General features: G+C 37.5%; 1 protein-coding gene across 16 annotated transcripts in view; it reads right to left on the reverse strand.

The window, feature by feature from the left end:
* GTDC1 (glycosyltransferase like domain containing 1) overlaps positions 1 to 12,007 on the reverse strand; it is a 533,399-nt gene that overhangs the window by 328,913 nt on the left and 192,479 nt on the right. Inside the window, exon 2 of one of the 16 annotated variants that reach the window (XM_061183725.1) lies at positions 3,884 to 3,950. The exons of the other annotated variants lie outside the window; for them this stretch is intronic. Within the exon in view, the coding sequence (XP_061039708.1) occupies positions 3,884 to 3,885 (2 nt within the window). The 5' untranslated portion in view covers positions 3,886 to 3,950. The remainder of the gene's footprint in view (positions 1 to 3,883; positions 3,951 to 12,007) is intronic. 16 annotated transcript variants of the gene reach the window in all.

Consider the following 12,007-nt stretch of genomic DNA (forward strand, 5'->3'; position numbering starts at 1 on the left):
ACCTCAGATCATCAGGCATTAGATTCTCATAAGGAGCGTGCAACCTAGATCCCTTGCATGCGCAGCTCACAGTAGGGTTCACGCTCCTATGAGAATCTAATGCCAACGCTGATCTGATAGGAGGCAGAGCTCAGGCGGTAATGCAAGTGATGGGGAGCAGCTGTAGATACAGATGAAGCTTTGCTCATTCACCTGCCCCTCACCTCCCGCTGTGAGGCCCAGTTCCAGAGGTTAGGGCCCCCTGAACTAAACTATTCCTGATAACCATAGAGAGAAAGGTGTTTTGTGCCCAAATAACTAATAAGGAAAAATATGTTAACCTGCTATTTTTACTGAATTACATTTACTGCTAAAATTAACAAGCACAAAAGAAAATGCTTCCTAAATATTCAGTCTTTCTATAATCAGTCATAAAAAGCTAAATTTTTCCATGCTTATGAGTATTTGTTTTAAATTTGCTTCCCAGAGTCCTATATTCTAGTGAGTTGTTCTATCATTTGATTTGTGTCATTTTGTTGTTATGCTTCTCATAGAGATTATTCCTGTGTTTTGATTACCTCTCCTATGTTTGTTTTGGCAAGTCCAAGACAGTTCTTTGAAAGCTTCCCTGAATTTGGTGCTTAATATGCCATTTGAAGAAATACCTCCCCACAAATAATTTATTTATTATCACCAATGTTTTGTTATTTTACCCATCACTTTAATTGTAAGTGTGTCACCAGGTAATTAATTACAAAAGTCAAAGCCAGCAGAGTGCACCATACACAGTAGGCACTCAAAAAGTGTTTAGGAGAGTGAAACGTTAACTAACGTAGTACATCTGCAATAGAAAAAGAATTTGAAGGTGTGAGTCTCCAGACTGCGTCCCGGCCTTTCATACTTTTATTTTAAAGATAAGATGTTTTATAAACATTAGTTTGCTAATCCTGAGTTTCTTTCTCATCAAGACAACAAGGTGAAAATTCTAAGATTACGTTTCCCAATCTATAGCACAGAAGGGGAAACACTTGAAAGCTAGTTTTTTGAAAGATCAAAACTTCCTATTTTAATAGAGTAAAATGAAAATTATAAATTTTTCTACATGCATGCTAAGTTTCACAAATAAAAATTTTTTTAATATGCTTCCCTTGACCACAGCTTAAATAATTGCCCTTTTTTTTTTTTTTTTAAATTTATTTGGCTGCTCCAGGTCTTAGTTGCAGCATGTGGGATCTTTAGTTGCAGCATGCGTGTGGGATCTAGTTCCCTGACCACAGATTGGACCGAGGTCCCCTGCATTGGGAGCACAGAGTCTTAACCGCTGGACCACCAGGGAAGTCCCTGCCCTCTTTTTTTTTTAAAGTAACTAATATATACATAGGTACAGGGGGAAAAAAAAACAGATGAAAAGTAGAAAATGCTATATAAACAATATTGTTAAGATTATCTAAAAATGAAGTATTGCGGTCATTCAACACAATCTACTTGACATGGTAACTTTCTGAGATGCATCTCTTGGTCTCACCTACTATATTACACTGTATGTGAGATCAAATACTATAGCTGGAGGAATTCCCAAGGTCACACTTCCTTAACAGGTGACTGAGAAGCACAAAATGAGGTCACCTGCCCTGGGTTAGCCAGTTAGAGGCAAAGCTGGGACCAGGATACTCAGTAATAGAAAGGAAGACACAGGTGCTGCTAGTGAGCCTGTCTCCTAATTCCAATAGTGGGAGCAGTTTCAAGTTAGACACTGAAATGAAAATACTCTCCATTTAAATGGGGGGAAAACCCATTCACTGAGGGAAAAAAACAGCTAGAAAAACTTTCTTTGACCATGTTTCGCCCCTTCTCTCCACATAATATAGACAAAAGTACTTGAACGTGCATATAAATATGCACTAGAGGCTCACTACAGATATCCATCTGAGTCTCAATGTTATTTGAATTTTCCATTGCCTACAACTGAAGCTCACATGCCATAGATCACAGAAAGTCATCTAAAGCCTCTCTCTGCCATGCAAGAGATTTATACCTAAGGCACAGCGTGGAAGCATCCCTTCTGAGTTAGTCCTTTCTTCCCTTTCCTTTACTTGTGCATAACAGTGGTCTGGGAATGTCAGGAAATACACAGAAGCCATGAGAGAGGCAAGCAGGGAACCTCAAACTTGGTATGGAAAAGCCAGAAAGGCTTTAGGAGGAAACACTTGAGATGGACATAAAAGATACGGAGAATTTCCAGTTCAGTATGTATTAAGGGCAGGGCTTGGAAAGGGGGGAGATTGTGTGTTTCTATTAATACTGCAGAGAAAAAGGGACCATAAATCCCACATTCCCGGGATTGCCCGGGGCCATAAATATCCACATTCTACTCAATTAAGCAAATATTCAGTATATTATATATATATATATATTTACATGTTTATCATATAGTAGATAAGGGATAAAAGGATAAGCTAGACTTGACATCCTGCTCTTCATCTTTGCATTTTAGCAACTGAGATATAAACAATGGGCTGAAGTTGTATGAGAGTTAAAATCTGATATTTTAAATAACTTTGTTTTAATCCCCAAATTCATATATACTGTTAATATTATTGTCAGGGTGATGCCAACTCATTGCAAATAAATTTCATGACAAACTGCTCCATTGCTAAGTCCCCAAAGTGAAATACTCTCAGATGGGACATTCTACTAACTTTTTGTAATAACTCCTTGTCTTGAAAAACACTTTCAAAGAAATGTTAGTATTTTACCACTCCATAGGAATCAGTAACAAGGCGAGAGATTCTCCCAAGAATATTCCGACAGTCCTTGAAAAACTAAGACTGTCACAAAACCTGAGCATCTGGCAACTCTGCCACCATGAAGTATCCATATGGAAGAGACCAAAATGTGTCAAAGTACCCAAAATGATTTTGGATAGTGTAGAAGATAGAATAAATAATTCAGTATCGTCAACACTTTCAACAGCAGGTAGTGGATATGCTACCTGCTTCTATAATGTGCCAGAATGTAACATAAGTGTGTGAGGCTGTGTGTGTATGTGTGCGTGAGAAAAAGGCAGGAAGGATATGAGTATACATGCAGCAAAAAACTATTTTTATATAGAAATATTTCTTAGGTAGTTTTCTTTGTAAGGACATCAGATATCTGTAAGTATAGGTTTATAGATACATAGAAGAAAAAAATGGAGTCCATGAAAACTTATTTTTAAGATAAATATAGCAACAAATATATTACTTCAGAGTCAATGAAAATAAATGCATTAGCAACATTATGGTTGAAATTGTATGTGCAAAAAAAGTCAGAAAATCCAAAATTATGGTTCCCTCAGCAACCATAACTGTGTCCTCATGCATATATGAGTATTTTGCATTACTGTAATGATGATACATTTCAGCCTTAATATCAGTTTATGCAATGTGACTGAATTAGGATTCTTTTGGGAACTATAACTTTGAATTTCTGGACTTTCGTGAATGTAAAATCTTAACCATAAAATTACATTAATATAAGGTGGGGTTTCTGCATTTTATTTTCTGGCATTTAAAAAAACAATAAAGACTGAATGGTTGACAACAGTAAAGTAGTAAAAGATTGGCTGATTTGTAATAATACAAAAAGGATTTGATGCATAGCCTAAGACCTTAAAATAGGGATATACAAACTACAAACAAAAAGAAATGTCCCTCTGAAGATTAATCAAAGACAAGAACAGGCAAGACATCTTTCCAAAAGTGAGTTAATTTACTTTTTCTATAAAATGTTAGTTTCTAATTAGAAGGTACTTTCATTCAATTATATTTCAACATGGCTATAAATACCAATGCCTGAAATAATTCTCTCACTATATATTGCTGCATCTTATCAAGAAAAAAATAGTATTAAAATGGCCCCTCACATTTTCAAGAGTGAAGCTGGTGGGAGCCACTTTTCCTTCTTGCATGTGTAACACGGCAGAACATAACCTATAAGATGAAATTATATATTACTGTCACCAACTACTTTTTGACCATGAGACTGAGGCTGATTCAAAATATGGTTCACAAAGAAACAGATACACAATGATTAAGTTAAGCTTAAGAACAAAGTAATTATTTTACATAATACTGAAGTATTATACAACCAGGGAGTAGCTGGGAAATGAATTAAAGAACAGTGACATACATAGTGGGTTCAGGAGAGAAGAGTCAAAATCACATTTGTTCAGGGAAAAGTTACAAACACTTTCATGGAGGTGGTATTTTTCAACTGGCCTCACAGAATCAGTAGTTTTACAACAAAGTGAAGACATTCCAGACAGATAGAGGAGCCTGTGGAAAGATCAGAAGCAAAAGTGGTCAATACTCTGTTGGAGAACAAAGAGTTTGGCTGAAGAGGAGGCTCATGGAGGAGCTACAAAAGGAAAAACTGCAAATGCAGATTAAATATATATTGTAGAGGACCTTGAAGGCAAGGCTGACAAGTCTTAACTGCAATGTACAAGCAGAGGGGTGGGGGGAGACTGAAGTTCATGTGCAAGAAGACTATGTTTTTAGGAGACAAGAAACAAAAAGCAAAAAAAATAAAATAAAACAAAAACAAAAAACAAACAAACATAAACACTACAGCAACAGGATAGAGGACATAGTAGGAGAAGTAAAGACTGAAGGCGGGGGACCAGTTATAAGATTATTATAATAATCCAGACAAGTTGCAATGAAGGCCTGAAGAAATGTGATAACAGTAAGGCCTAAAAGGAGGAGAAGGGATTAAAAGCTGCTTTCAAGATTTTGAGATATAGTGACTGTTGGAAAGATTGTGCCATTCATAAAATGCAAACTCAAGGGTTATGTCTGATGTAAGGAAAAGGAATGACTGAGTACTGTTAGTAAATCTTAAGTTTAAGGTATCAAGTTCCATACAAACAAGCATTCCTGCAAAAAAAACAGAAGTTAGAAATATGATCCTGAAGATACTGATTACAGCAAGATAAACGATACTATTCTTTATATCTGTGCAATTTACAAACTTGTGCCTCCACTCTTTTTATCCTTATAGGGTTGGGAAGGTTAAGGGCATTTTGTTGTACAAATAAGAAAACTGAGGCTCAGCAAGGATGACTTCTAAACCTCACACAGGTACAAAGTGGCAAAGTCAGGCTGGAGACACAGACTTTGGAATCTTTAGTATGGAAGTTATTTTGAAATTATAAATAAGATCATCAAAAAAATGCAGAGATAAAAGATAAACGAGTTGTGTGCAGAACCACAGGAAAAAGCTAAGATTACAGAGCAGCAATTGTTCAGGAGCCTAAGACATGACCAGGATGCCTGGTAAAGGGTTCCAGGGCCTGGCACTCAACAGGTACTCAATAAACCTCTATCACACCAACAGCTAAAGAGGAGACAGCACTAAACAGGGTCTTTCTATCTGTGCTAGATGCAAGCAGTAGTTCCCAAACTTTTTTAAAGCAACCACTTTTCTCAAAGGAATTCCTACACAAAACTATGGTATGTAATATACATAAAAACACTCTTGAGTAAAGCAGGAATGGATGGTCTGGAACGTCACTTAACTTGAACTCTTTTCCCTATCTTTCACAACCCTTCTTTGCATGTATATAGCACATATACCCCTAAGACAAACCCATGCTACCTAGAGGAACTACTGGAAATCCTCTTAGTTATAAGGGTGATGTAATTTAGGACCTCTGAGCATGGCATGGAAGAACTACAGGGAACACTTAGTCTGAACAGATCAAACTGGTATCAAGTACCAGCCTGTCTAGACTTGATTCTTAACTAGACTCTCCATTGCCTTGTTCTTCCATTAGCTGAGATCCTTCGTTACTTCTTTCAGAGATTTCTCCATGGTCAACAGCTTTCTTTGATTATCAGCGACATCATCAGATCACTTGGACATCACAATAGTATACCACGGAAATGGCACACTTCACAGAGTCAACTGCCTGTAACTGCCTTGCTCCAGTAACCTGTTGCAGAACCTGCCCACCTGCTGCATCTTGTAACTGGCCATGCCACATGATTCCACATATAAGTCAGGATAAGAATGGCAAAATGTCAGGAGATTGAAATTAAAGAAGAGAATACTCAAATGTGATATCTTGGAGGAAAGGAGTTGCATATTGTAATCATGTTACTGATATGGCCAATTATATGTATGACAAAGAAGGAAAAGATCTAACTGTCCCTAGAGTTGAAAAAAATGAAAGAATTATTATACCTTTTTTAATAGCAGACTTGCAATGTTGTTCCATTTTTATATAAATTGTAAATGAAAAATTCAGTCCAATTGGAGAGCAAAAACACTAATCATTATAAAAAACATCCAGCCCATCCAAATAGTAAAAACAGTAATCATTATAAGATTTTATTATGGCAGTATCTTTATACAAATATGAAGTAATATATAAAGAAAATCACACACTGATTCTTGGATAATTTATTCAAGGAGTAAGTTATGAAAATTCATCAATAAGAATAAATGAGGCAACTCAAAGACAGCTCACCATAGATTCTCTTTATGCGACTCCAATTTTAATTTACTCTGTATTGATGGATTTTTTATTTCATGTGTTATAGTCATGTTAAATCTAGACACAACATGCAATGCACCTAGAGCCTACACAGTACAAAGACGTCTGGACATGACATAGACAGTTGTTCCTTTTTGCTTCAAGTGATAAATAGTTCAGCTGGAAAAGGATCTGAAGAGATTTAACAAAAATCAGCGAATAATTTTTTTTCCCATATGCATTAAAATTCTTCTTTTACTCTCTTGATTTTATACAGTAATTTGTCTTTGGGGAAACCATGCTGACATTGTCCTGGGTGGTCTAAGGCCTCTGCAACAGAGACCAACATGGAAAGAGAAGAGAGACAGGCAGACGCCTGGTCCCAGGACAGAGCACATGCCAAGGGCAAGGGAACCACCTGTAGCACCTGGCATCTGAGAAGATGGTGGGCCAGTCAGAGGAACTTGGTCCAAAGGGCATACTTGGGCAAGACATAAGTTGAATTCAATGAATAAGGCAGAAGAATAAAGATTCCAAGGAGAAGTCTCAATCAGAATTCAGGAGGCAACGCTGGAAAATCTTGTACAGGTGTCAGACACAAAGTCTGACTGGGAATAGGTAGGGGATGAAAGTGGCATGAAGTAAGAAAGGGGTCACAAAGGCCCAGAAGGAGCCTACAGGATGAAGGAGAGTATCTGGAGAGAAGGGGGGTACTACAGAGAGGAAGCCTGGCCAAGTCAACTAAAACTGGCAATTGAAGGATGAGGAGAGATGAAGGGAAAGCAATGAAGTGAGGGCCCAGGGCTGATCCCATGGCAACCAGCAGTAGAGGGATTTGCAGGGTGGAGGGTCAGCTGAGAGAAAGCAGGAATATAAACAGCTGTGCAAATGAATCCAAGGTCTGGGATGGATAGAACTAGCTCCAAGTCACATCAGTGGGTCTGAAGCTAAAGACGTATATGCTGACTCAGGCAAGAATGGCTCAGGTACCATGCAAGATTCAGCCTGCAGGTAGGGGGCATCAGTGGACCTGGCTGAGGAAAGCCAAGGCTTGGAACGGAGATAAGGGTGAGGAGAATAACACAAAAATGTTTCTGAATTATAATATGCGAACTTGGTATAGACTACAAAGCAACCCCAGAATATCCAAAAGACAAATTAGTACTCTATTTTTACCCAAAAAAAAGGATCTTCAATAATATTAAAGAGTAAAATTAAAACTTCCTAAAGCACAAAATAATAAATATGTTATTATTACAATAATATAAGACTAGATACACAGGGAAAGACTATAAGGAAATAAGACTATAAGGTATAAGAGCTGCTGGGTTTATGGATTTTCATATTTTATCTCCAAATGTTCTATCATGCGATTATATATTACTTTTATAATTAAAAAATGAAAAGTATTAATAATAAAACTTTTAATAGCATGAATGCCTGGTACCTTTTGAATTATTTGATTAAAATAATTTCCATTTACATTTCTTGGGTAAAGAGCAAAGTATATACCTATGCTGTTACACATTGAGTTCTTTATAAAATCTCCTAAAATTGGTAATCTCTACACTTAATTTGTACATCACTATAAGATACAATTAACCTAAAGAGATAATTTAAGTTTTTTATTTTTAAAAATTCTCTTTTTTTAAATATAATGAATATGTGTAATATCACCTTTACACAACAGTAGGGAAAATTAGGTCAAAAGCATCATTGTGGTGTGTTACAAAGCAAATTATTTGGGAAACAGTGCCAGAGACTGCATTTTTTAAGGGGCAAGAATCATGTCATCTCCATACTTTGTAGAACTCCACAATGCATACATATACTGTTTACCAGTTGCATTCACTATCATTTACACTAGGATTGTGGTTAAGAGCAGAGACTCTGAAAGCAGGCCACCTGAGTGTACCACTGACTCTTCAGGTAGACTACCTGGGTCTACCACGGGATCTAAGGGCAAACTACCTGAACCCACCTACCATGGGCTATGAGGGCAGTCTACCTGGTCTACCATGGAATCTAAGGGTAATCTACCTGGATCTACCGTAACTCTGAGGGCAGACTACCTGCTCCACCAACTAGTAGCTATGTGATCTCGGGCAAGTTGGCTTGCCCTCTGTTTGCCTCAGTTTCCTCATGTGTTAAAGGTGGCTGATAACAGTATTCCCCTTACAGGGTGGTGTGAGGATATGTGTAAAGTGCTTAGACCAGCAATTGGCACACTGTAAGCACTACATAAGTACTGGAAACTATTTACCATTATTATTAATCAATTCTGTTTTGGGAATGAAATTCCAATTAAATGATGAATTGAAGTTCAAAATACTGCAATATTGGTCAGTTTCTGTATTCATCATTCTATAGTTTATACTCTCTTGTTTTTTGTTTTTATAAGATGTCATTTACCAAAACTATTATTGGAAAACTCTCCTACAAATGAATAGCATTAGACTTAATTACTCCTGATCTTTAGGCAGTAACCATTTTCCAGGGCCACTCTAGTTAAGTAAGTCCTACACTTCCTAGACTCTACTGAAAGAACACTTTGTCAGTCTTCCTTCCAAACACAGTGTGTGATGATCCAATTTGGTTAAATTTTGGATTGTTGGCGATTGTAAACTCATCTGGGAGTAATTTTTCTCCCGAGATGACTTGTACTTGAGCTGAGAGAGGAAAAATTAAATTCTTTTTATTGCCAAAATCATTATATGGACTGCCTTTGCCTTTGAAGTCTTTTGCAATGAATTCAGTGTTCTGCATACACTAGACACCCAATTCTAAGAACTCCAATTAAATGGTCTATCAAGTTAATTCAAATTATATTTTGATATGCTACTTTGATGCTAGGATTAAAATTTGGGGGGAAAATAAAGTTTTTAAAAGATGCTGGGTATGTTTGTTCTTCAATTTTTTAAAGTATGTTTCAGGTGAATTCAAAGTTAAGCAAATTAAACAAGGTTAAGTAGAGTTCTTCCAAGTCCTGGTTCTTGGGTTGTTTGCTCAATATATACTTAGTATATTCATATTGATTATGAACATGATGCTGATACTAAAGAGAATGTCCATTCTTAGTTTCAGTGTCACTTACATGGTAATGGCTCCCAGACTTGGGTTTCAAACTCAGACTTCTCACCTAACCTTCAGATATTCAGCCATCTGTTGGAAATCTTCGTGTGGAAAGCCCATCGGCACATAAAATTCAAAAGGTCCAAAACAGAACTCATCATCTAATCCAATAAATACGTTCTTTTTGTTGTATTTATTGTTATAGCTGAAGGCACAAACATCCACCACACCAGAAACCTGAGTCATTCCTTCCTTTCACTCGCTCTCCCTAAATTTCCATAAATAACCGATTAATGAATCCTGTCCATTTTATTTCCTGAATATTTCTCAAATCTGTACCTTCAATTTCATCCTTATTCTTTTACATAGTGAAGCCTGTTTACTGCCAAATCTACCTAATTCCTATTTCCAAGCCTGACTTCCCAAGTTCATCCTACACCTAGCTACAAGAGCCATATATCGAGAATGCAAAATCCAGCCAAGTCACTCCCCTGTATAAAACTCAAGTCCCTTAAATTAGTATGTGAAATGTCAACCTGCACTGATCTCCACCTAGATCTACAAGCTCCTCTCCTGTCCCAATCTCACACTTAGAGCTTCAAGAAGAATGAAATTACTATGGTTCCTTACACACACCAGGTTGTGTCTTTACTTATTGTGACCCAATTTGCATCGTATGACACTATCTCATGTTCCCTTGCTCAAATCAACCCACTACTTCTTTAGCATAACCTAAGAATCAACTGTCATCATCCCTCCAAGAAGGCTTCCTAAATCCTTCTGCTAACACCTGACTTGGATTTTGTACTCCTCTTGAGTGTTCCCATACCTTTGCATTTACCGAACAAGAATATAATTTTCTTATCTGTCTTTGACTAATCAACCAAGATCTTGAAGGCGAGACTTTATTTCATTCTCCCATCTTTGTACCCCTGGTTCCTGGTTGTTACTAATTAATATGCTGATCGTGTGTGTGTGTGTGCGCGCACACGTGTGTGTGTGTGTGTATATATATATATATATGTAAATATATATTAAATCTTTGCTTTGGTCACATTATCATATATCAAAATTTTGATATGAACAAAATGAATATAAATTAATAAAAGTGAACCTACAGTACTTTATTATGACAGTATTTGCTTGATAAACAAAAGAGAAAAACCTATAATTTTTCTGTTATTTCCTCTTCTGTCCATTTATGTTAAAGTCAAACATGATTTTACCTTCTATTTATTTATTATTATTTATTTATTTATTTATTTTTGGCTGCATCGGGTCTTAGTTGTGGTATGCAGGATCTTTGTTGAGGCATGCGGGATCTTTCGTTGCGCCACACGGGCTTCTCTCTAGTTGTGGCATGCAGGTTTTCTCTCTCTAGTTGTGGTGCGCAGGCTCCAGGGCGCGTGGGCTCTGTAGCTGTGGTGCGCAGGTTCCAGAGCACGTGGGCTCTGTAGTTTATGGCACACGGGCTCCCTAGTTGAGGCGCGCAAGCTCAGTATTTGTGGCACGCGGGCTTAGTTGTCCCGCGGCATGTGGGATCTTAGTTCCCTGACCAGGGATCGAACTCATGTCCCCTGCATTGTAAGGTGGATTCTTTACCACTGGACCACCAGGGAAGTCCCTTAACTTCTATTTTCATAGTGATTCTAATATTCTTCAGACCCCGCAAGTGGTTTCCTAGTTCTTGCATATCAGAACCAAGTGCCCTGCCATTCTCTTCACCCTGTAGCCTGTGCTTTGGCCACAACAGACTCCTCACCGCTGCCCTGAGCCCACGTGTCTGTGCCTCTGCCTCTGCATGAAAAACCATTCCCTCCTATTTTCCTACCAAACACATCCTCCCCTAAACTTCAGGCCTCCTGCCCTGGGCACTTTGAGTCATTCTACCAAGATTTTATTTTCATAAATCTTTGTACATATCTCTGGCACTGCATTCATTCCCTTTGTGTTTCCCAGTCTCTGCAGTAAGCACTCCGTCCCTTTTCCTGTAACACAGATGTTCGATAAGGATTAATTTAATGTATTCTAGATTAATTCATCCCTACTCATAGTCCCATCCATTAGAACTATTGAACATGCTCTCCTCTTTAAACAAATATTCCCTATGAAAACACCATCATCCTTATAGCTTCATGAATGATCTTCAAATGCAGATCCCCAGCTTTCACAGATCACCTCAACTCTAGTCCTCTATTTCCAGTGACCCACAAAAAATGCCTACTTGCTATTAATTTCAACTCAGTATACTAATATTGGGCTAACTCATCCCTTTCTTCCCCCATCATTTCTTGCTTCTCAACTTTACTCATTCTTCCAAGAGCACAGAATTATGCTAGATCCCTAGGGTAGGGCTGAAGGCATATTTGATTATTCTCCTACTCCTAACTCTTATAACAAAGTATCACCAAGCTGTGCTAATTTTTACTATAAATA

Source organism: Eubalaena glacialis, chromosome 1, assembly GCF_028564815.1.
Source record: "Eubalaena glacialis isolate mEubGla1 chromosome 1, mEubGla1.1.hap2.+ XY, whole genome shotgun sequence".
Taxonomy (NCBI): Eukaryota; Metazoa; Chordata; class Mammalia; order Artiodactyla; family Balaenidae; genus Eubalaena; species Eubalaena glacialis.